Source organism: Phasianus colchicus, chromosome Z (genome assembly GCF_987193195.1).
Source record: "Phasianus colchicus chromosome Z, bPhaCol1.hap1.1, whole genome shotgun sequence".
In the NCBI taxonomy this organism is placed as follows: Eukaryota; Metazoa; Chordata; class Aves; order Galliformes; family Phasianidae; genus Phasianus; species Phasianus colchicus.
The window spans coordinates 73,880,295-73,905,844 of NC_143476.1; the positions used below are offsets into that span (position 1 = coordinate 73,880,295).

The 25,550-nt window shown below is 40.9% G+C and overlaps 1 protein-coding gene and 1 long non-coding RNA gene across 3 annotated transcripts; both read left to right on the top strand.

Annotated features, from left to right (window-relative positions):
- Nucleotides 1-6,266: 6,266 nt before the first annotated feature.
- On the top strand, nucleotides 6,267-8,090 carry LOC149913082 (uncharacterized). 2 transcript variants are annotated; one of them, XR_016461495.1, is made up of 3 exons: nucleotides 6,267-6,442; nucleotides 6,592-6,698; nucleotides 7,920-8,090. It is a non-coding gene; the product is annotated as an uncharacterized LOC149913082 (long non-coding RNA). The 2 variants fall into 2 exon arrangements; XR_016461494.1 differs by having other exon boundaries at nucleotides 6,267-6,397.
- Nucleotides 8,091-19,136: 11,046 nt separating this feature from the next.
- On the top strand, nucleotides 19,137-25,061 carry PLK2 (polo like kinase 2). The gene is made up of 14 exons (XM_031605462.2): nucleotides 19,137-19,431; nucleotides 19,739-19,846; nucleotides 20,035-20,151; nucleotides 20,342-20,471; nucleotides 20,736-20,823; nucleotides 21,234-21,329; nucleotides 21,534-21,732; nucleotides 21,827-21,974; nucleotides 22,386-22,483; nucleotides 23,098-23,221; nucleotides 23,485-23,725; nucleotides 23,822-23,951; nucleotides 24,045-24,155; nucleotides 24,273-25,061. Exons 1-14 carry the CDS (start codon nucleotides 19,198-19,200, stop codon nucleotides 24,462-24,464), a joined length of 2,016 nt encoding a protein of 671 aa, XP_031461322.1. The 5' UTR covers nucleotides 19,137-19,197; the 3' UTR covers nucleotides 24,465-25,061.
- Nucleotides 25,062-25,550: the final 489 nt, after the last annotated feature.

The window sequence follows — 25,550 nt, forward strand, 5'->3', positions numbered from 1 at the left end:
TGAAGGTGAAAGAGAAGAACAGATTAGAAAAAAGGAGTAAGCACTGTATCCTACCTTAATAGAAGATGTGGCCTAGCTCTGTAAAGTTCAGACTTTGGGGCAATTTTGCAAGGGATTTCTAGCTAATGAGGATGCTGGGAGTCTGCATGGAATTTTTGCTATCCCAGTTTCTGATCAAAATGCTCAATGATCAAAATCACTTTAGGATTATTGAAGAAGAAGAATATAGCAGTAGGTTACCTGTTGCTTTCTTAACTCTTATATGTACAATACAAGCATCATAATATTAGGTAACAACAGTGACAGTGAAATTTAAAATTCCAGGTAAGCCTGAATGCTATGTATTGTATGATATGACATACTATTTGAAGGCATAGCTTGATTTGGTGACTGGTTTTAATTTCTACAGTAACAGACAATTCCTGAAGTAGTCTTTTTATTAGAAAAGAAAAAAAAAAAAAACTGAACATTTCCACTTCTCTCTTATCTAGCCTCAACTACACTATAAATGAATGGAATAAATTATTCTGTTGAATTAACAATTCAAAGTATAAGCTGCCCATGCAGAGGAAGAGCAATATGAAGACAAAATATTAGCCTGTTGCTTGGGAGATAAATATGAATGTGTTTGATTTGCTATACCCGTCCTTCCTGCTGTTAGATAATTCACAAACAGTGTTGACTCTGCAGATGAAAAGAAGAAATAAACTTCACCATCTTTGGTGGGCTTTTTTGTTTGGTTGGTTTGTTCATTTAAAATACACTACAGTGCCTCAATTGCTTAGGTCATAACTTCATATGCAATTTGAAATATTGTGTTTGCAATCAGTATGTATCAGCATTCATGCTTTAATTGATTCTCCATGCAAGTGAAGTATGACCTCTCTCTGAATCACTATGTGATGACATCACTGCAAAATCACACCATAGCTAACATTTTATAAGTGGTTTTTTTTTAGCCAAATCCTCATCTGTTTCTGCACAGGGGATAGAGAGATACATGTTCTTAAGCACTTGCTGCTGTAATACCAGGAGACATACTACCAGCCTACCATACTTGTATTTTTGGACAACTGCCTTGAGGCTTGAACTGACAGTATTGAAAGGAATTTGGACATTGCAATAGAGGGTTATCAGCTTCCTCAGTTGGCAGAAAAGTTAACACTTTTCCTCTGGGAAGTCCAAAGTGTAGTTTAATATTCAAGTTTTTCCTGGCTCCTAATCACATTCATCTTCCCTTGTGTACTTTCCCATTCAAGCTCTGTTAGAACACTCAGTGGTTGTAAACATCTGGTTGCCAGCAAAAAAATACAAAATTAAGCAATCTATATATTTGTCTGTCTCATAGCACAGATAAAATAAGCCAATACAAACTGTTTCATTTGTCTATCCTCTACTGACTATCAAAAAGTTCAAGGCCTCAGGTCTTCACATTAAAAGTGAAATCTTAATTCTGTAGTCATTCTATGTACTGTTTCTTCAGAAGATTCCTTAATCTGAATCACCATCTGTTGATAAGATAGGATTTATACTTTAGTATAACATTATGTAGTTTTACAGTGAAGATCCTGAGGGTGAGATTAGGTTTAAAGGGGGAGAAAAGTCATTTTGGAGAAGTTTTGTGTGATCTCATGTATTCAACTCTGATTTTTAGCTGTTTTTTTTAATTTTTAATTTTTTTTTTTAATCCTAGCTGTTTGGAAGAGGAAGTCCAGACAAATAGATGCAGATCTCAGACTGGGAAGCAATTTTTCCATGTGAGCTTCTATGAGGCATTAGAAAAATAAGGTCTGCCCTCGTCAATTATTTTAAATTCTATTTAGAATAGTAAAATACTTTTGTTTTCTGCTTTTTAAATCTGATCTCATGATAATTAAAAAGTTGTTAAAGAAACAAACTAGGACACCTGAATATTTATATCATTTGACAGAATTTCCCCATGATCCTACCAGAGTTGCTTCCAAAAACAAATGGTCTGTGGCAAGTGACTGCATTTTGAGAGTTTTTAACTTTAATTCTTAACACAAAATATTCCTATATACATTGAAAATTGCTTTAGGTTGTGGCTTTTAAGGGGTTGTCCCCTATATAAAAAGAAAGAGGATTAGCTGTATTGTACATACTGTAATTCTGTTCCTTCACCTAAACAACATTTTCCTGCTGCAAATTGTATCCAAAGTGAGTTTCTTGTCCTTTGTTAACAATCCAATAACATTAGTGATAGGGCATTGAGTCTGGTTTAGCTGGTTTTATTCCTTGTTTCTGTGAAGTAGGTAGCTGCTGAATGTCACAAGGAACCATGTAACATGGAGCAACAGAAGAGTGGCTGTTTGCTGCAGTGTTCTTTGGGCTACTGGGCTTTTACCACTTCCAATTGTAATTAATAACAGAGAAAATAGGAAAGGAAAGAGCTGAGTAAACAAGCTGGAAAATGTGTTTTTTGTTTTGTTTTGTTGTTTTGTTTTGTTTTGTTTTTTAATGAAAATATTAAACAACGTGAAGCCTGATAAAACCCATCTTTATCATTCATATTGCTGTATATCTTTCAAGAACAAGTTCTCATGTCAGTGTCCAGCTGATTGTGAGTTAAAAATAATCTCTCTTCTGTCTGAGCTTTCTCTCAGTGTATGGATGTTTTCTTTACTTTTCCATCACTGATGCAGCAGAAAGTGTTTTACTCACAGGTGTGGAACTAAGGGTCCTCTACCAACCACATTAAGGGACATCTTTTCAGTGACCTCCTGTTAATCAACATTTTTTCACATTACTGCAGGACACAGCTGGAAATACACCTTGGTATTTCTACCTCTTTCAGTTTCACTTGGAGAGACAGGAAATGGGTTCCCTAAATTCAGCACCCACATCCAGATGAGTTTCCAGAAGGCTTCTTTTGCAGTTTTCCCTACTTTTTCCAGTCAGTGGAGAGCCCCAGCTAACACACTTAGCCCCTCTATTGAGCAGGGGCTGTATAGCTGCAAATGAACTTTATTTTCTCCTCTTGCTTAAAGTCACCTACATTTTCCATGGCACTACCCTCCTATTAGTCTGGTTTAGTACTGCTGAATGTTCCCAAGAAATTTAAACCCTTATGCCACTGCAGCCTAGTGGATTTCAGGGATGTCTGAAGACAGTGGAGCAACAGTGACAAGTCTTAGTGCTCTTAGAATTGTAGGTGACGGAAGGGAGCAGGTACCTGATAATAGAAGACAGGCTATCTTTCTGCATCACTGGATTGAAATGTTGCTTCCTGCTTGTGTAGCAAAAGAAAGTGATGACAATGCCTTCTAATAGGATACAAAAAATACAGAGCAGTAGCTGGTAAAAAGAAGGAAAACTGGCTCACCCCTTCCAGGGACAGCCCAAGAGGGACACAATCTCTGCTCACAGAAATGGTACTCCCTCAGCTGCTAACCCTTAAATGAAAGTGAGCAGGGATGGATTCAGTCTCCACCCTTTCTGGTCACTTAGGTGTATTGCTGGGTTGGCCTTGCCTTTTCATCTGGTGCTCAACCCTTTGTTCAGGCTGTGACCTGGCAATTCTGCTGCACTGCTCTTACTGAGTATTTTTTATTTGCTAAAAATAATGCACCTTGAAAAGATGTAGATAGTATCATTATGATTTGGAAATACTTAGAAGAGGAAAATATTTTTTTCATATTTAAAGAAGTTTCATACTTTTAAAGCCAATATATGCTTAAACTATACAGTCAATTGCCTAATAGGGTTGTTTAAATTTCTGTCTCACTTCTGGAATCTAAGTGTATGGTTAGAGTGTAAATATTTATTTTTTACTAAATTCCTCTTTCAGACATATGAGAAGCTCAAACATCTAGGTTATTATCCACAAACAGTGGTGCAGTGTAAGATTAACAGAGGTGTTACTATGAAAAATAAGCTTGCACTGACACATAGTGATTTAATGGTTTCTTATCTGAATGGAAAGGAATAATCAATTAGTTGACATTTAAATTGTTATTTTTATTTTCTTTGTCTTTAGAAGATAGTAAGATGATATAAGAATTCTTTATCAAAAATCAATTTTTATTGGTAGTAATGTTTAACTTATTAAAACTCATGGCAAGACACACTGTTACTTGTAGCAGCTATAAAATAATTTCTGAGTGATGTATATGAATGTGTGGAAGACCCCGCTCTAAGAAGATGAGGACAGTAGGAAGAAAAATACTTTTCAAATTCTTCATAGTAGTTTGCTTTTCTTTGTATTTTCTTCCAATATGAGAAAGGTTTGAGCCTGGGGAAGGAGGGGGTGAGGACTGATTTTTCAGGAGAGAAGAGTGGAATTTCTCTCTCCTGAGTGTTGGAGGCTGTTGCCAAAAATGTCTTCACTTTTGAAAATTGAATCCATTAAAGAGATCACTACAAAGGAAGCTAAGAACTGCTTGGGAATTATTTCCTCTTCAAGGAATCACAGAACCATAGTATCACCAATGTTGGAAAAGATCTCCAAGATCATCTAAAACAACCATTCACCTACCAGCAGTATCCAACTTGAAGGCTTTCTACTTAAATATTCTCTGTAATAGATCATTTCTAAATTAATCTGATTGCCCTTAAAACTCCTGTACCTCCAAAATATGTCTTTTTGTAAGAACTAGAAGTAACCTTTGTAACAGAACTGGTTAACTGTAGCAGTAGCCTGAATTCATTTCTAAGTCTGCCTGTAAATGATCATCAACTCTGGGCTGTACACTCTGAGAAAATCATTATTCTTAATGTGGCATTACTGCTGAAATGTCCCTCATTAAATATGGACTTATTTTGGATTTTGTGTGCTATTTCCAGAGCAAACCTAGTGAATTTAACAGTGGGTGAATCTGTCGCCTGTGGCCATTCTTGTTAAACACTGCCTGAGTATGTTACAGTATTAATGAGTTTTTCCACAAGTAGGTGGAAAGGATAACCTGCAGATGGTTTAAAACTGAGCTGCAGGTTGTTTTGTGTATAATAAATTATGAGCACTTCTTGTCATTCAAACTTACGGCTTCATTTTCCAGTTAATTTTTCATAAACACTATACATGAACTAAATCCTTTTATAAAAGTAGTTCATAACCTGCCATAAAGGTTACTGTCTAATGTACATGCAAGATGAAAGGTGGAAGCATTATTTGCAGGTTTCATTGCCTTGTTTTCATCACTTTTTCTGTCTTCTTCTCCCCCTCATGAGCTTCTATCTGTCTTCCTGCTGCCGGTATAGTACTTAATGCAAATATTGTATCGGGCCTGCTAAATCTTGAATGTTTTGTATCCTGATTTTCAAACATATTTCATATTTGAAACAATTTGAGATCTTTGAGCAGCCACTATGTTCAGCCAGGCAGGTGTTCAAAACAGAGGAAGGGCTTAGTGCTGCAACCAACTTCTTTCCCTACTGGAAAGTGTTCTGGTACAGAAAATTATAAGCTAAAACTGCACCTGTGACACCAACCTACAATTCTTAACTGCTAATTGCAAAATTTACCTTTAACCTTTCATCAGGGTCCCCATAAACATTACTGACTGAAAAAAAAGAGTGCAGATCATTACACTGCTTGGGTTTCCATAAGTCACAGTTGACATAAGTAATTTTAAGAGATGAATAACAGCAGTTGAGCTGTTTGAAGATATTGAAGTTGAAAGACTATCTGACCTGTGTGCACTGGGACTATTATGAGTATGAACCACACGTCGAGGGCAGAAGAACGTCCCCTTCTCATAGACTTCCAGCCAAGCAGTAGGAAAAACACAATGCTCTGCTTACCCATATGCAGCACTACAAATATGCAGAGAGGCGCAGCCAAGAAAAAGTCAATGCATTAATTCATGTCCTGTAGTAGATTTGAGCTCAGGTGGCTGAAGATGGTTAATTTGACTGTTAGGGCCAGAAGGCCTTGCTCTGTCCCTGGACTGATGAATTCACTTTTGATTCACAAGAAGTATTAGGTCCAATTTCAGAAACAAAAGCTGAAAATACATTGCTTTGTTCTATGCTGTCTTCCTTCTTCATTATATACAGCCACTGAAAAGGTAGACTAGGCTTTTTAGCTTTTTTGCCTAAAACAAAGTATTGAGAATGAGAAACCTCCAGAGCTCTTGCACTGGAAGTGCCTTTCTTTTTCATAAACTGAAAAACAGATGGGCTGTGTCCTAGTTTTACTTGGTACAGTACTAATCACACACATCAACATTTTGGTTGTTGTTGGTGAGAGGACAGGTGAGGATGAGCTGCTACCTTTATGGAGCAGCAGCTTAGGGTGGGATGGAGCCAGAACAGCTGGCCTGAATTAGGCCAGGCTTATGCCTTACCAGGTGACATCAACTGTAGGCTGACTAGAGAGCAGCTACTGTTTGGAGATTTGCTAAACATCAGTTGGCACACATGAGGCCTTGTGCTGCTGGTGAGACATTGGTTGGCTGGTGCTAAGTAGCTGCATTTTGCATATGTGTGTATACACATGTTTGTATGTATGTGCATACATATATATAGTTATCATTGATTTGTAATTTTATTTCTTTTTCCACCTTATTAAGTAGATTTTATTTCAGTCCATGAGTTATATTTTGTTTCTTTTTCTCTTTCTTATCTTGTCAGGCACAGTCATGGGGCAAGTGAATGGCCACTAGGTGCTGAGCTGCTGCTGGGTTAAGCTATATTGGGCAAATGCACATATGTTCCTCCTCTGTTTGAAATAACATAAGGTGAGGAAACTCATAGAAAAATGACTACTGATTCTGTCCTGTCTGCTTGTCAAAGAAATCTACTCTTACTTTAGGTGATCTTGAGAAGAACTGTTTGTAATATGCTTGTGGTTATGGTATTCAAGAAAAGATGTCAACTCCCAGAACTGAGCAAAGCTGAATTTCTTGTGCCTGGGCATGTTCATACAAATGTGGGATGGGGAGGGAAAGGGAAGGTTGTTCCAATATCTGTAATAATCTCTGGTTGACTGTTGAGAGTTGGTAAAGGGAATGTTAATAGTTAATTTTTAAATAGTAGCTGGATGTATTTATTGGGCTTGTTTAGAAGCAGTATTTATCAGCATGATATAGCTAGAGATGAGCTATTATGCTCTTTAGAAATACTGAAGTAGTGCCAGTTCAGCTCAATTTCAAGCCGCTTTTTCTTCCAAAGGGGATTGCTGCTATCATAGAATCTGCGGAGAAATTAGTGGGAATTGGTCTAATTGTCACCCCAAAAAGGTGGAGGTGGGAGGTGTAAATTTCACTTACTTGTCTTTAAGAGCCTGCTTTTATCTGTTCTTCTTTTTTTTTCCCCTCTTGCATTATGGTGTTTCTTTTTATAAAGTACCTTCAGTATGCTCTTGGAAGCTGCTGAATACAGCATAGGGGATGGGGATGGTGTAGCCAGGAACCAGCCAAACAACAATGATACCTGCTGAATTGGACCAGTAGACATGCGTGCAACAAAACAGATACAACCATAGATAAACACCTTATAACTTTAATTCCCAAATGTGTCCATCATCTTCACTCCCAGAGGAAGAATTTATCATAATTTCTCAGGAGATTATGAAGCAGGTGTTTGATTTTTATTATCCCCTCTCTCCTGTAACTAATTTGAATATTAATGAATCAAACCTGTTGAGAGAATGTGTTAGTTGATATTTATCTGCATAATTATTGTTTGGAGTGTATCTCACCTCCCCTCACAGGCACTGTTTTGTTCCCTTGATGACATGGCAGTTTCATAAAGCATAGGATGATGCTCTTATAATGAGCAACTGTATAATTAATGTTCATGGAACAAGGTGTTCATCAGCTCCTGAGTCTTTGCTGTTCACAGAGGTATGATTTCTATCTCTGTAATGCTCTTCTTTCTAACCTCGTGTTAATTCATTTGATGCTGCTTGATACAGGATCTCAAGAAAACTGCTGAAAACATTATTTCTTCCTTCTCAGGCAGCAGTATGCAAGAAAACACCTACTTCAGGAAAATTACCCACCTCTGTGAAGTATTTGGCCCCAAGCGTTGCTAACCTAAAAATACATCTAGCTTAGTGTATGGACATCAACTTCTTTTGAAACATCAGCTTCTAAAACTGTCTGTCCTCTGGACTTGCTATATTCTTCTGTTATTTCTATTGGTCATATAATTTATTTATTTTCCTTTTCTTCACAATAAATTTTAATTTTTTTGTATGCTTCTGCACATTGTTTTCTAATGTTTTCAAAGATGACTTTAAAGTTTTATTTTTCCCTAAGTCTACTTTCCTTCTACTTGAAGAATCCTCTCCTCTGCTTTGTACCAGGGTAAAGCGGATAGGATGAATTAATGAAGGTGAGAAGGAAGGTCCAGGGAAGAGTCTGGGCTGTTCAGAAGGCTTTGAGAGCTGCCCCAGAAATGATTGTGAAGTGTTGTTCCTTTGCTTTGTAGAAGCCCACCTTAGCTTCAGGTGTGAGTGAATCTAAGGCTGTTACCAAGCTAAAAATCATAAAAAGGACAGAGCGACTCAGAGAACACAAGAGAGGGGAAAAAAATAAAAATAAAACAAAAAAACTCAAGTGGAGGGAGCAGGAGATTATGGGAAGGAGAAGATTATGGGAATACATTTATTAGAGATACAATGATCAGGGAATAGTTATTATCACTACTGAAAGTGGTAAGGTACTGGAACAGGCTGCCCAGAGAGGCTGTGGATGCCCCATCCCTGGTGGTGTTTAAGGCCAGGATGGATGGGGCCCTGAGCAATCTGGTTCGCTACTTACTGTAACGACTGGCAACCATGACAGGGTAGGGAGGTTGGAACTCAGTAATCCTTGATGTCCCTTCCAGCCAGTCTGATTATTCCCAAACTTTCTACCATCTTTTCTAGTGAAGTATTCTTAATATCCAAGTTGTTCCTTAACCAAAACTGTACTTAAATCAGTCCAATGCAAATCGAGATGCTCTTTCCACAGTTTATTCAGAAAGGAGTATATAGTACAGTCTGTTTTATTACTTCCTTTTGGTCAGTTCTTTGTTCTCATCTATGATGAGGTTGTATCACTGAAAAGTCTGTTATCTAGGAACATTTTATTGGGAATGGAGACATAAGAAAACAATTTCTTGGTCTAAATTAGATCTGTGCTTGTGAATGTGAGGCAAGTCCTCTGATGTGTTCAGTAGATGCTGCTGGGCATAGAATCATAAAAACATAGAATCACTCAGGTTAGAAAAGACCTTAAAGATCATCGAGTCCAACCATGACTTAACCATACTACCCTAACTCTAACAACCCTCTACTAAGTCATGTCCCTGAGCACCACATCCAAACAGTTCTTAAACACATCCAGGTGTGGTGACTCAGCCACCTCCCTGGGGAACCTATTCCAGTGCTTAACAACCCTTTCTGTAAAGAAGTTTTTCCTGATATCCAACCCAAACCTCCCCTGGCGCAACTTAAGGCCATTTCTCCTTGTTCTGTCACCAGTGAGAAGAGACCAACTTCACTCTCTGCAGTCACTTTTCAGATATTGGAAGAGAGCAGTAAGGTCTTCCCTCAGCCTCTTTTTCCCCAGACTAAACAGTCCCTGTTCCTTCAGTCTCTCCTCACAGGGCACATTCTCCAAGCCCTTCACAAGCCTTGTTGCCCTTCTTTGGACCTGCTCCAGTACCTCAATGTCCTTTCTGTACCTAGGTGGCCAAAACTGAACACAGTACTGGAGGTGAGGCCTCACCAGTGCCAAGTACAGGGGCAGGATTACTTCCCTAGTCCTGCTTACCACACCATTCCTGATATAAGCCAGGATGCCATTGGCCTTCTTGGCCACCTGGGCACATTGCTGGATCATATTCAGCCGACTGTCCATCAGTACACCAAGGTCCCTTTCCATCAGGCAGCTTTCCAGCCACTCCTCCTCAAGTCTGTAGGGTTGCCTGGGGTTGTTGTAACCAAATGCAGGACCCGACACTTGGCCCTACTGAAATTCATGCAGTTAACCTTGCCCATCGATCCAGTCTATCCATGTCCCTCTGTAGTGCCTTCTTCCCCTCAGGCAGATCAACACTCCCTTCCAACTTGGTGCGTGGTCAAGTCTATGCAGGATAAGGAATTCTTGGCAGACTCATGACGAATATCTCCATTCATCGAATGAGGGGGAAAATGTTATGTCCAAGTCAAGCAAAGTCCACTGAATTCTGTAGCTCTTAATCCTTACAGACCTGAGCAACTGCACCTCTTGGGCAGAGTCCTTGTTATAGTTCATCTGCTCTGTTTCTTCCTGCCAAAGGCACACTTGGAGACTGGTCTGACTGAACCAAGGACAGCTCTAAATGAGTTTTTGATACCGTTCTCTGCAGGGAACTGCAGGCGTGTTTGAAAATGTTCGTTTCATTTTCAATGGCTATCTATATTTAATGTCTTGATACACCTTTTTAAAGCACTCTAAGGTAGCTACAAAACAACTCACCACATTGTTTTCCACTTAGCTGACCTCTTCCTGCTTTTAGCAAAGCACACAGAAGTGTAAACAGTCATTCTGAGTGCTGAAAGGGCAGGAAACCAATAGACTTTGTAAAGTTGTCCATTCTTTCTGCCCATTTCAGCCATTATTGCTCTTCTAGGAGCGGATGTATTTATATGTACTTATATGCTTATATGACAGGAAACCAAAAATATATATTTTTTGAAATAGATTTGCCTTGTGAAAGTGAGTATTAGAGGATTTGCTTAAAATCACGGAATCATTGAGGTTGGAAAAGACCTCCAAGATAATCCAGTCTAATTATCCACCTATCACCATTAATTCTAAGTAAACCATGTCACTCAGTACAACATCTAAGCATTTATTGGGCACCTCCATCTTGAAGAAATTTGAACACCTCAGTATGTTCCATTTATCAGGTGGCTATTACTTGAAATCCTGATCATGAGATTCTGTCACCATTTAACAGATGACTATAAGATGTCCAATCCTGTCACATACAGAAGTTTGACTCCACTTTTTTTCAAAACCGTCACTTAAGGCTCCCAGTGATGAGCCATTTAAGAACAAAACAAAACAAAACACAAAACTTCAGCAAGCTTGTGGTGGCAGCATCGATGCTGTGAGAATCTAAAAATATAAACCAGTCAAGGTTTCCAGTGTTAGGTAATATTTTTTGATTCACTCAAAGTGACATGTCTAAAAAAAGAAACAGATATTTCAGCACACCAGCGCTCCTGGAAGACTAAAATAGAAGATGGGACTTGTAAAGCTATATGCAGATATCAATAGGAAAAACGTCACTGTTGACTGTGAAGGTCACTGCTGCTCTTTCACTGAAAGAAGTGTTCTGCTCTGCTTGAAACAAGAACTAAAATTAGTCCAATCCCATCTCAAAAGTTCAGTAACCCATGTTGTATAATGCAGTATCACATCCTGGTAATAAACAACACAAGTTGTGTTTGTGATACTTCAAGAGCTTGGTCTTTGCCATATATCACATTTCTCTTGGCTTTGCAGAGCCACAGTAACTATTTTGTTCATGTTTTTATGTTTCTTTAAGTTCAGTTGAGCTTATACCTCTGTGTTGTCTCGCACTTGTGGGCTAATACTACGTAGGCACTTAGACGTAAATGCTATATACTTGTTATGCAATATTTTTGCTGTGGTTTGAGCCAACAGTAACAGCTCTCAAAACTTAGAACTACTTCACTTTAAGAAACACAGGACATTAAAAGCACACTGAACAGTCATAGCCCAAATCTATTAAAAACTGCACTGAATATAGAACTGAAGGTTATGTAGAACTAAAGTTTGTCAAAACATTATCTGTGCTAGACAAAATGCCTTAGTATGTGTGTAGCTGTGGAACTTGATTTTCATTTTCACTTTGGTACTCCTGACTTTCTCTTCTTAATGCAGGTCTGCATAAAAGCATCTCTTATAATGATGGGAAGCATGTGTGCTGCTTAATTCCTGGAGTATGGCCAGTCTGAGGGGTCAGTAACTGTCGTCAGATAAATTCTCCTTAGTTGGAAGGCAGTATTTACTCTTCTGATTAGAAGATTTAGTCATTTTCCCAGCAAGTTTTTCAACACAGTTCTGGCTTTATAGCTTGCCCTGGCATTTTCTTCATGCCAGGGAGGAGCTTTTCTTTGTGCAAGGTACCAGCTTACCTAGTTAGACAAGCAGATATCCTATTATTGCCTGAAGCCTGTGGCCATTGGTGGAACGTGCAGGAGGAGGAAAATACTGTACTGGCTTACCTAACTTCACTGCATGGTTGATGCCAATAACAGTTTCAATCAGAAAAGGGGGATTGAATGAATAGATCAAAATGAGTTACTGGAAAAGCACAGGATTTTCACTTTTACACCTAGAAATTTAGAGCATGCTTTTTATTAATTTTCTTTTATCCATCCTGCTTTAACCACTACCTGCTGTTGTTGCTGTTCTTAAAGAGGCTGGCAGAGTTACTTCTGCATCTCTATTTCCTACATACTATGGCTTTCATTACAGACCTGTTAACTTTTTTTTTCTGTGACTTCACACACAGAGTTTTCTAATGACATGATTTAATACTTAGGATTAGTAGTCACAGTATGTTACTGCAGTAAGCTAAATGCAATGCCAATCACTTAAATGTGCCCATAAATATTAAAAAAATAAATTAAAAAAAAAAAATCAAACCCGGGAAAGCTGTAGTGAAACATTAGCTGGGTTGGGTTTAATCTCAGTGGAGAAAAGAGTGCATGATATTGTCTCTCACAGGTGACATAGTTGCTTTACTCGGCTCTAACAGAAACTGCTTTTAGACCACTTTTCCCTTCTGAGCATTTGTTTATTTGCTCTGCTCAGGATTGCTTCTGCTGTGTCTCAGTTGTGTGGCAAAGTGCCTCTGGAGGACCTTCAGTGCAGAAAGAGCTGGCTTGTTTCTAAATACCAAGAAATCCAGTTTTCTGTAAGCCCTCGACCTCTTTTACATTCAACTGTAACTTTCTGAAGTTCCTCTAGTTTTATGCATGCATAAGACAGACATCACTGGCCTGCTGAATTTGAACATTACATGCAACAGTTAAAGATTGTAAGTAGTGATCTGTATTCCTGTCTGCCAGAGCATTTAGTTATTTGTCACTGTATTGTTTCACAAGCATACTTCTATGTAGAAAATAGAAAACAAATTCCTTCAGTCTCCTAAATACTTGATTTCCTTTTTTGAGCATCATGCTTATAGTATATAGGAAATAGCCTGTGTACATGTCTGGTAAAAGGACCAAAAAAAAAACCCCAAAAAGCCAGACACAGTTCTTCTGGAATATCATGAAGGACAGATGACTGGGAGTTTACAAGCAGGAGGAGGACTAACTTTTTACGTGGTCTGACAGTGGTAGGTTGGTGAGGCACTGGCACAGGCTGCCTAGAGAAGCTGTGGATGCCCCGTCCCTGGAGGTGTTCAACGCCAGGTTGGGTGGGGCCCTGGGCAGCCTGAGCTGCTGGGGGGCAGCCCTGCCTGTGGGAGGGGAGGTTGGAACTATAAGATCTTCAAGGTCCTGCTCAACGTAATCTGTACTACAATAGCCTGGCTATGGGTTCTTTGCCCCATTTATCTCATAGCTCTTATTTGTATTGTCTGTGCGACCTGAGCACTAGTAACACTGACTTCTTCTCTGTGGATTCAAGAAAATACTTTTCTACTCATAGAAAGAAAATAAACATCAAGATTAATTGCTAAAAAACATTCCTGTCCTGTGTCCTGCAGCCATTGAAGACAGATAATTGAAAAGGAGAACAGGAAGGGAAATTAACTGACTGAAGTACTGAAATCTTTGTTCTGTTTAGAGGATTTTGACTACTCTTTGGCATTATTTTCTTTAACAAGAGGCTTTATGTTTAAGATATTTGGGCTTTGAGAAGGGCTACAAAAAGCAAAAGAATCTAGACTGTTATTTTAAGGCACAAAACAGTACTCTGATTGTTCCCCAGGTTTGAAGCCAAGTGTCTCTAATACTGGGCATGATGCTTTACCATCACACAGATCTTTGTTCCTTCTGCTGAAGTGATGCAGTTGTATAATGGATCTAGCAGTCTTTTATATGGGAGACGGTCAAATTCTGGGTATAACCACTATATTATTAACATGCAGTATCTTAAATCTTGGTCTCATGAAGTTCTTAACACCTTCTCTAGCATGCTGAAAATCACCAGTGTCAGCAAAAGCTGTAGCTGAAATAAGCTGCTGCAAGCAGAAGTGGTGACGATAGTGTCAGAGCATCTCACTAAAAGGCTTGTGATCTTTTGTGGTATTTTTTGGCTAAGTGCATACATAGGAGCCCTCACCTTGCAGGCAGAGGGGACATAATTCTACAGGACACTGCATGAATATTCTGAAGTGTTTCTGTCATAAGATTAAACTTTTTTTTTAAGGATGGGGTAATACAGTTGGCACCCTTCGCTATCTAACTTGCACTGTGTGGGAAAGACTGGAGGTTGTATTTCAGTGAAGGAAACTGTACCTGACAGTATTGTATTTGCAAACACATCCTCAGATATTAACCTTGCAAAGCTTAAAAAAATAAAATAAAATTGATTAACTTCTGGGGTAGAAGCAAAGGCCTTCAACTTTCAGTCCTAATAGCTTTGAGGTTTGTGTAATCTACTCTTAATCTGTTATGTACAAGAAAAACAAGTCAAACTCAAAAAGCAAAATGAGAAAAATACCACAATGTGCAAACATGTGGTCTGACCTCACTCATAAAAGTAGGGCATATGAAGGCATTACTGCACTTTGCTGAGAGCCTGGGCTAGTGCCTGAAATCAAGCTGTGAGACGTTACTCACTCCAAGTAGCACAGGGGAAGAGTGTGAGAGTGGTGAGGGGTTAGAGAAAGCAGAGTCTTTCCCCCAGCACATTCTGACACTTGACTGGACATTATATTGCTGCCATTTATCTGCCTGTACTCAATCTCTGCACCTCTCAGAAACAGCAACTTTATCCTGAGCATACATACAGCCAACAAAGTCCTGTCTTTGGGGACCTAATACAGGAACTTATCAATATCTCAGCTGCAGCTCTCTTTCCTGCTGGCCCTGGGAACCCATGCAGAACTGGCACAGTCAGAACAGAACTAGTCACCTCTCCAAACACTAGCACAGACTGTGACCTACTGGGCTAAGTACCTGCTTTTTTGGAGATTTTCTGGGAAAACTTATGACTGTCTTAAGCTTTTGGTGGCCTGCCTGCTTCTTAATTGGTTGATCACTTCAAAAGGAAGTGTAAGAGAATTCAGGTCTTTGGAAGCTTTGCCAAGCTTCAAACAAAGGAGATGAAAATACATGAATTACAGCTGAAGTAAGTTCTTTGCTCTAACTCTGCGGTAAGTTAGGGAGGACAAATGAGTCATATCTGTGTGGAAGGATGATCTGTGACACTGAAACTCTGCAAGGGTTTCAAGGGACTGAGAAACTGCATGGCAGTGTCAGATCAAAGGTTTTTTGTTCCCGTACTGTGCTCAACTCCCATGCTTTCTACAGGCTGTGAGTACCTTATTAGAAGCACAACAGATAGTGCCCTGGACAAGGAGAAAGGAGTGGAACATGTAAGCAGAATGCAAAGCCCTCTCTGGAGTGGTGGAGGAAAGCTGGTGTGGAGCTGCTGGGGTAGACGAGGTTGAACTAGAGAACGAAATGAAGGGGATGGGGCAGAGGAGAAGGCAAGAGAAGTGAGACTTAGCAGGAGTCACACAGTGAGATTTTGCATCAGTTTCTTCAGACATAACTACCATCTCTTCTGGCAAGTCACAGAGGACCCTGGAGACCGTAAAAGCCACCGTTTTAATCAATGTTTCCATAGGTATATATTCAAGTGAAAAATCTTCTGTCCGTGGGCCTCACTACTTTGCATCTCTAAGCAGAGCGCCCTTTTGAACAGACTGTCATATCTCGGCTTGCCCAGAGGAGGGCACTCCGCGACCGGCTGTGCGCCGGCCCGGCGGGCTGGCAGAACCGGCGCGGGCGGCTGTGCGGGGCCGGGCTGCTGGCCGTGCAATGGCACGGCTGTGGAAACACGAACAGCCCGATCCTAAGCCCCAACGAGAAAACAAACTCGAGAAAACTTTCTGAAAGCTTAAATGGAAATCTTATTTTTCACCTTTTATTTTCAAAGGCATTCATTTTACTTAGCTCCATTTTGGCACTCAAACCCAGCAGTGATTTATTTGCCTATGGGCTGTGACATCTGAAGGAGAAGCCTATTTGGCAGTGGAGGAAGGAAGTTCAGGTTTTAGATAACCTGGAGGCCGGGTGGCTGATGCAGATACCGACCAAATAAGAACTTTGGTATTACATCACATTCATGGTACTGAACACAGGTGCCCTGATTCTGTAATATGCAGGAATTTGACATGCTGCTTTCTGGAAATAGAAGCCCTGAAACACCTATTTTCCAAAAATCTAGGTAAAAACAAGTGGTTCCTGCCAGGACGTTCCCAGAGCAGCTGTAGCAGCTAGCTACAAGCCTGTAATTAGGCCAGTTGCAACTCAGTCAAATTCCCATTCCTCACCTGATCCAGAGATTTATGTCTGCTCAGGATTCCAAGTCCTGTGATTATCAGGCTTTATGGAAAAGCTGTACAGGTCCGTGAGAGTGAAGCTGTTGGTATGAGGGATTACTTTTTTTTTTTTTTTTTTTTTTCTGGAACTAGAGACAGAATGCTAAGCCTGGGTTTGTGTTGCGTTGCCTTGTTCCTTGGCAGAATAACTGCAATTTGCTTACTAATAGGGTTGGAAAGCTTCTGCCGATCCTGCAGATGAGCTGCTTGTATATGCAGGCTGCAGGTATGCTTGAGGACAATGTTGATGTAACTTGGAGAAAAATAAATTGCAGAATTCTAGAGAGGATCGATTCTTCTTGTAAAATACACAAGTCATTTTGAAGTCCCCGTGTTAACACTGACTATTTTATCCAAACAGTTCTAAAAGGAAAGGTGAAACATATTGATTTCAAAATACTCTGCAGCTCTTTACAGAAGCTAGAAATATAATTGTCAGTGCATGGGCTTTCAGAGACATCCACAGCACTTAAGTACTGAGCTTAGTGCCTACAGCTCCCTGAGGAGCTATGAAGGCAGGGCAGAACTTGAGAGGCAGTGGGAAGACTGGACAGAAGGAAAGATGAAGTAGGAGGTTCAGAGGCAGGAAGGGCAGAAACACAATTCATCTCTGGGTTAAAGAACGCTCTCAAAAATCCTAATTTTTGTAACGTCTTTATATTTATGAAAACTCACAATGATTAGTGTAGTAAACTGGACACCTCGAGGGAAACATTAGAGAGAACAGTGTTTAAAGACTTTGCTTCAACAAAGTATAGGGGAGCAACTAGACCTAACCTGGTTCAGCAGAACACTCTTTGTGTTCAGCTCTAAGCACGCATTCATGTCCTCTTAAAACCTATCTTTAACAATCTCTCCTTTTCCTTAGACTTGCTTTTATTTTTATTATTTTATTTTATTTTATTTTATTTTATTTTATTTTATTTTATTTTATTTTATTTTATTATTTATTTATTTATTTATTTTGCCATGTGTAGTACCACTCCTTTCCAGTAGAGGGAAAACGTGCACTTCTATTCTGGCTAGCTTCCTCTTCCCCCATATGCCTCTCAGCACAGTAGACCAAAGCAACTCGGTGACAGAAAACAAAGCACTGTGAAATTATTTTTACATTAAGCAACTTATTTTTCAATTACTTAGATTAATCTGGAAAAATTTAAGTTGTGTGATGGCAATACTGTTGGCCTGGGAAGCCAATTGGTGAGAGGCTAAGGGAAGAGTTGGCACAGGACTGAGAAGTGAAACCTGAGTATCTCGAATTTTTCCTTATTCCTCTTTTTGTCCCCCACCCCTTTGGCTATGATCCAACAGTACTATCATGACTTGGAAGAGAGAGGGAGGAAGAAAGAGACCTCTATGCAGGATGTGCACATGGCTGGAGCCTAATTGCAGATGGGCAGACTGTGTAGTCCACACAATCAAGTGTATGTGCATTCAAGCACTATCTTCATACTTACCTAGAAAAACTTAAATATATCTTCTCACTTTTTTTTTTCTATCTGAGGTTTTTAATAAAACATGTGTTGCTGTTGACACTGTAAAATGAGCGTGTATTACTGTTATTTTAAGATCTGAAGGAAGAAATGCCCAGAGAAGGATATCACACTGTTTTATAAGGTCACGTGCTCAGATATTAATTTGTACTGAATTATCTGGACGTCCGTTTTTACCAGCACTGTAAATGAGCAGAAGTACTCACAGCGCGTACGAACAAGCAAACACATTTTCAGAAATTAACAGCAACTTTCACACTTTAAAACTTTCTTCTCATATGCAACCTTCACTCTTTAAGGACCGTTTCTTCTCAAACATCTGTATCAAAGATCAAGGACTGTGCTCCCCGGTTTCTGATGTGAATTACTCAGCTGGGAGAAATTTTAATGTCAGCTGCAAAGCATCATCCTGGAAGGGGGGAGAGTGTGCTGCAGGAGCGGCTGTCCTCCTGCCCTCCGGCTGCAGCCTTTCCGTGCCATGCACTGCAGCAATGCAAGCAACTGCTGGTGAGGAAAGCTCCGGGTTGCCGGGAGGAGGTGTCTGGAGGAAGAAGAGAATGGGATGTGACGCTTGAAGTATCTTTGGGGAAAAAAAAAAAAAAAAAAAAGAGTAAACGGGATGAGACCCGCTGCCCAGGACAGCCTGCACGTTCAGTACAAAATGAATGCAGCCGTTCTGCAATCTGACTAACAGATGAGGCCTGCTCTATACGGCAAAAGTTCCTTAGAGGAGTATTTGGGATGTATGAAGAAACGTCTTTGTCCGTGAAAACAAAACGCCAGTGCTGCCCTTCCCTGTCCTGCTTCACACGGCTCCGAGAGCCCGGGGATGTGTCTGGGGAGGGAAGGCTCCCCGTGTGAGCAACGGCCAGGGCAGCAAGGCGCGCCCAGCGCTGGCCTTCCCCTCGCCGCGTTCCAGCCGGGGGTGGCAGCGGGCGGCCGCGATGCCCTGAGCGCTGCCTCCGGGGCTGCACAGGGGCTTTACGCAGAGCCGGACCGGGCCGTTCTGTGCAGCAGGAGGCGGGGCCGAGCCTCAGGGCGGGGCCGGCCCACTCGGCGGGGCGGGGCTTTCCCCGAGATATAAGGGCGAGCCGGGGGCTGCTCGGCGTTGGGAGTACGTCGGGAGCGGGGAGTGGAGAGGCAGGTGGGAGACGGGCGGGACGGCGGCGCGGAGATGGAGCTGCTGCGAACCATCGCCTACCCGCCGGGCGGCGGCGGAGCCTCCAGCACTACCGCCGCTGCCAGGGGCTGCGAGGCAGCCGTGGGGAGGGCCGGCAGTGCCGAGCCGCGTAGAAAGAAGGCGGAGGAGCAGCCCCACCAGCACGCGCACCCTGCCGCCGAGGTGTCCCGGATTATAACCGACCCCACGACGGGGAAGCGCTACTGCCGCGGAAAGGTGCTCGGAAAGGTAATGGCCGGGCCCGCGGCTGCGGCGCTGCCCGGGGTCTCTCTGCGTCTGTCGCGGTCGGGGCCCCTCTCGCCCGTACGCCGAGCCGTGCCTCCTGCGCCGGCGGGGACCGTGCGGGTGTGCGCTGTGTGCGCTGTGTGCGGGGCGCAGCCCTGCGGGAAGGATCTCCGCGCATCTCCGTGTCTTAGCCGGCTGACCTGGCCGAAGGAAGTTACGCTCATTGACTAATGTGCGAGCTGGTGAATGACTCAGTGCGGGGCTTCTTTCCTACCTTCTGTAATCGCCTTTTTTTCCCGTGTTTCTTCAGGGTGGATTCGCCAAATGCTATGAGATGACAGATTTGACGACAAATAAAGTTTATGCTGCAAAAATCATTCCTCACAGCAGAGTAGCGAAACCTCATCAAAGGGAAAAGGTGTGTGTGCGCATGAATGACTTTTTTTTTTTTTTTTTTTTTTTTTTTTGTCCCTCAAACTCTCTTTGTGTGCAGGATTGCCCAACCCTTTTCCTGGAATAACTCCAGCGGAGCTGTCTGCTCTGCGCTTCCCAGGCTTGTGGTCACACGGCTAACAATGCTTTTTTCCTCCTCTCTTATCTTTCCAGATTGATAAAGAGATCGAACTGCACAGAATGCTTAATCATAGACATGTTGTGCAGTTCTACCACTACTTTGAAGACAGAGAAAATATTTACATTCTTCTGGAGTACTGCAGTAGAAGGGTGAGCATCAACTGGGAGAAATCTAGTGCTTACTTGCCTGTTATCTGTAATTAATTTAACACTGTAGTGTGTAAAAAGTATTTTTTTTATGGCTTCTTTAGCTAATACATGCATTAATTTTCATTTACTGAACGTGAATTGTGTGTGTGAATGCTCAGTGACGCGTCTGCCTTTGTTTTTTCCTCTGCAGTCAATGGCTCACATCTTGAAAGCACGGAAGGTATTGACAGAACCAGAAGTACGATACTACCTCAGGCAGATTGTGTCAGGGCTGAAGTATCTTCATGAACAGGAAATCTTGCACAGGGACCTTAAACTAGGTAAGTTCTGTTCCTCGATGGCTTCTAAAAATACATACTTTTTCAGCCCTGTCAGCCTTGTACCACTTTAAACTTGTGTGCTGATGGCTTAATTAATAGAATGAGCTTAGTCTATATAGTGTTTGAGGAATGGTATTAAGTATCGATACTTTAAAAAAAAAAAAGTCTTAGCGAGCTTTTGGCTTTGAATAAAGTATGACTCAGCACCTGTGGCAAATGCATTCCTGCTTTGCAAGAAGACTAACCAGAATTGCTTTCTGCTAGGTAACTTCTTCATTAATGAGAACATGGAACTGAAACTGGGAGACTTTGGCTTGGCAGCTAGGCTGGAACCACTGGAACACAGGAGGAGGTAAGAGCATTTAAAAAAAAAAAAAAAGCCTTATAGTGTACAAAACCAAAATCACTTAGAAATGAGGGAGACAGATTCTGTTCCAAAGGAAGAGCTAATTGTGTCGAGATTTTTCCCCTTCTAGAAAAGCTTGCTGTGTTTTGACGTTTGCATTCCTCCTCTGAGCATTTGAATAATAGCAAATGCCTGAGGCAGGATACCTGACTAATAGTGCAGATATGAGTCTGCTTTTCCTGTATCATGAAGACACTGTGAAACACGTCTACACTATTAGCATTCATAAAAGTCGTCTTCAGAGTCTCTGAGCTCTTGCCTGAACTTGAGAGTAAAACCTGCCTTATGAAAAATAGTTTCTTTCCTCTTTCTGAGCTCCTAACCTAACCTGCCTCTGTGGCCTCTTTGATTTGCAGAACAATATGTGGCACACCAAATTACCTCTCTCCAGAAGTCCTCAATAAACAAGGGCATGGCTGTGAATCTGACATCTGGGCCTTAGGCTGTGTAATGTAAGTACTTTGCTGCCTTTGAAATAAAATATATCTGTCATTGGCTTAGGCTTTTAAAAGTTCAAAGGAAATGGATGCAGTACTATGTTGGTTTGCAGCCCTTTTTAGATGCCTAACCGAAGTGCAGATAAAATGTTTGCAGTAGTTTCTGGCTTGTGTTGTGCGTGCACAAAATGAAGTTGGCTTTCTTTTGTTTTAAAACAGGTACACAATGCTGTTGGGAAGACCCCCATTTGAGACCACAAATCTTAAAGAAACATACAGATGTATAAGGGAAGCAAGATACAGTCTGCCTTCATCTCTCTTGGCACCTGCAAAACACTTAATAGCTAGCATGCTGTCAAAGAATCCTGAAGACCGGCCCAGTTTAGACGAAATAATTCGTCATGATTTTTTTGTACAGGTTTGTCTTATCTAGTGTTCTGGCTTAAACCTTATCTACCCTTACAAATGCACCGTGTGGTTTGAAAATTGCTTTTTCAATCTCATTTCCACAGGGCTTTACACCTGACAGACTTTCTGCTAGCTGTTGTCACACTGTTCCTGACTTTCATTTGTCAAGTCCTGCTAAAAATTTCTTCAAAAAAGCAGCTGCTGCTCTTTTTGGTGGTAAAAAAGATAAAGCCAGATACTTCGAAAATCACAGTAAGTGAACTATAATTGTGCTTGGAACTTATCTCTAAGCTATAAGTGTGCGCTAGTAACATACAGCTATGAGATAGGAGTGCAGCACCTGTATCTATGTCTCTGCTTCTTCAGATTAGGTTTGACCTCTTTATTAATAAAGTGTAGATGGCGGGCTGCAACCTACACCAACATACATAAGTAAATGCTGCTTCTGGCGTACTGACAATCTATTTGGGCCATCTGTTAGCCAGTTTACTCTCACAGGTTTATGTATAATGGCACTGCTATTCTGGGAGACTGTGGCTGGCTTAAAAGTACACCTGGAAGGAGACAAACTGCAACTAACATGTTAGGTTCTCTAATGCAGGATATTGAGCAGCAGTTCTAGATGCATCATCAAGACTTTTGTTTTATTTTCTTTTGTTGCAGATAGACTAGCTAAAGAAGATGAAGAAATTTACAAGCTTAGGCATGATTTGAAGAAGACATCGATAACCCAGCAGCCCCACAAACAGAGAACAGATGAGGTAAATACAAGTGAAGTTCAAATCAAATCCAATAACAGCTGGGTGGAGTAGCTATAATTAAGTTATATTTGACTTGGATTTCAAAGCTGAGGCTGTACACAGCATAATCAAGCTTAAATGATTAGCAGAGTTGCTTTAAGAGAGCTTAACCAAGCTTCAACAAAGTACGGTACCCTTTGTAGAGCGACTATCTATTTCGTCTTTTGAGTAATTACAGTATCTGCCTAGCATCCATTGTTCTCTGTGTGGAAACTAGTCTGCCAGGTACTCTTTCCCAATATTCCAAATGCAAGGCTTCAGTTCATGATTAAGTTGCTGAGTTCTAATTCCTGCAATGTGGTGTTCATGCCTGCATGCAACTGTGTAGTCTTCTGCTTTTCTGCCCTGGTAAAATATTAACAATATTTATGGTGTGAACTGAACATTACAACAATGGAAAGACCTGACGTCATTCTTTGAGCTCAGTCTAGTAGGAGTTCTTACTCTGCAGGAAGATTAACACCAGTTTTCTTGGAACTTATTGTTGATAGACAGGAGAGCCATGCAAAACCTTGAGTATAAGACTTGGCTCACGTGAACAACAAATGTAATGCATTTGACATCATCTCTTCTAGGAGATCCAGCCCCTAATCACAACAGTAGCCAAGCCAGGAGCACTACCAGAAACAAAGCAGATTGGAGACTCTATTCGGATGATTGTCAGAGGAACTTTAGGAAGCTGTAGCAGTAGCAGTGAATGTAAGTGCAGCAAAATGCTGTGTCTAATTCCATATCACACACCTACTTTCTTCATATCTCAGATGTGGAAGTCTGAGAAAGCAGCTGTTTCCCTCCACACTCTGTATTTTTGGTACTTCACATTTTGCAGCCAGCATGTTGGTAGAAGTGAAAATGGAAAGCCAGAAAGGCTAACTATTAAAATTACAATGTAGATAAATTCAGATTTAGAGTTAAAGCCTGCTCTGTGTGGTTATGTCAGTCTAATAATCCCTCTCTTTCAGGCCTGGAAGACAGTACCATGGGAAGTGTTGCAGATACAGTTGCAAGGGTATTGCGTGGATGTCTGGAGAACATGCCAGAAGCAGACAGTATTCCCAAAGAGCAGCTGACAACATCCTTCCAATGGGTTACAAAATGGGTGGACTACTCTAACAAGTATGGCTTTGGGTACCAGTTGTCAGATCATACTGTTGGTGTCCTTTTCAACAATGGGGCGCATATGAGCCTTCTGCCAGATAAGAAGTAAGAATGATTACAAAATAGATAACTAACTTGAGATAAAACAATTTAAGTTCGAATTGCCCATCTCTGACCTCCCTATTTCTCCTGCTCTTACAGGACAGTCCACTACTATGCTGAGCTAGGCCAGTGCTCTGTCTTCACAGCTGCAGAGGCTCCTGAACAGTTCATTAGTCAAGTGACTATACTCAAGTATTTCTCTCACTACATGGAAGAGAACCTCATGGATGTAAGTTCAGCACATTCTGGATTTTGAGCCACAGAAGTGAACCTTAAGCTAAGTGAACTGAGCGCTTAATATGGTGTATATTTCCTTTCCTAGGGAGGAGACTTGCCCAGCCTAACAGATGTACGCAGGCCCAGGCTTTACCTCCTACAGTGGCTGAAATCTGATAAAGCATTAATGATGCTCTTTAATGATGGCACATTTCAAGTAAGTTTGGTAGCATCACCTGACAAAATGCTTCTACGGTAATTCATTGCAAAACTAGCAAGCAGCAGACACTGAGATGAGAAAGTATATAAACAGGAGCTCTCTTCTCTTTTGCAGGTGAACTTCTATCACGATCACACAAAAATCATCATTTGCAGTCAGAGTGAGGAGTATCTCCTTACCTACATCAATGAAGACAGGATATCAACAACGTTTCGTCTGACAACTCTTCTGGTTTCAGGATGCTCACTGGAACTAAAACATAGAATGGAGTATGCTCTGAACATGCTACTGCAGCGATGTAACTGAAGGGACTGACTCCGTTAAACCATACGGACCCTCTTGTTCACTGTGAAATCTACAGTGGGGATATTGAAGCAACTAGTATGTTGATAATGGGGATATGTGGTGGTACGAAAACTTGACTGTCATGGTGTGCTGGGCACACTTCTGTTACAGACGCCTGAACCTACTGTTGGACTAAAATGGTGTGACAAGGAGTTCTTCGGACCATAGTTTTCCTTGCTTCATGTGTGTGTTAAAGATATTTTTGACTTGAATTCTGAGCAGAGTGTGACTTCTTGCTCCCCTATAAGAGAGCATTTTTGATGGAGTTAAACTGTGAATATGCATCTGGAAGGGGAGGGAAGGGTGAGGTCCATGGTTATGGAATAGCTGTAATAAGCAGCTTCTGGCTGCTTAACTGTGAACTATGGCCATATTTTTCTTTTTTTTTCTTTTCAGAAACTACCCACACTTGTGGCTGGCAAAGTGCATTCCTTGTTGATAACTTTTTTATTTATTACAGCCCAAAGTGAAGTATTTATTACACTAATTTTTTTTTTTTTTGGACCTTGACATTTTGAATATAATTCTGTTGGAAATAAAGTGAATGGAAAACCTGAAGCACTGATGTCCACTCTTTTTACAGTACAACTTAACATCCCTTGCTTCATCTTGCTGTGTATCTGGCAGGTTTGCATTTCTAAAGCCACTTAAAAATAAATGAAAGAAACTGGCTGCCGGTCAGGTTAGGAGTGATGAGCTATAGAATTGAATAGTCTGTACATGACTGTGCACACAAGCATCCATCCACATTGATGAAGCTATAGGATGATGGTGTAGACACTGACACTTAGATATTGTTCTGAGATAATAATTCAGTGCTGGGACCAGTACAAGGAGGACCTAACCTGTAGTGCAATCCCATTGCTCCAAAGAGTACAAATGTAAAATCATTTGCCTTCCTAAATAGAAGGCAAATATGTCTATTAAATTATGCAAATACATTGGATTACTGAGGACTCATGACTCAGTGTGAGAGTAGAATGTCGTCTTATGGCCTGGTTTATTTCTCTCTACAAGTCTGCAGTACTTAGACCTAAATGCATGGCA

What these genes read in the sequence shown, in the direction of transcription:
- PLK2 (XM_031605462.2), top strand. Translation starts at nt 19,198, where the DNA reads ATGGAGCTGCTGCGAACCATCGCCTACCCGCCGGGCGGCGGCGGAGCC. An exon ending in TGGGCCTTAGGCTGTGTAAT is followed by an intron (nt 21,330 to 21,533) that starts GTAAGTACTTTG and finishes GTTTTAAAACAG; the next exon opens with GTACACAATGCTGTTGGGAA. An exon ending in ACAAACAGAGAACAGATGAG is followed by an intron (nt 22,484 to 23,097) that starts GTAAATACAAGT and finishes CATCTCTTCTAG; the next exon opens with GAGATCCAGCCCCTAATCAC.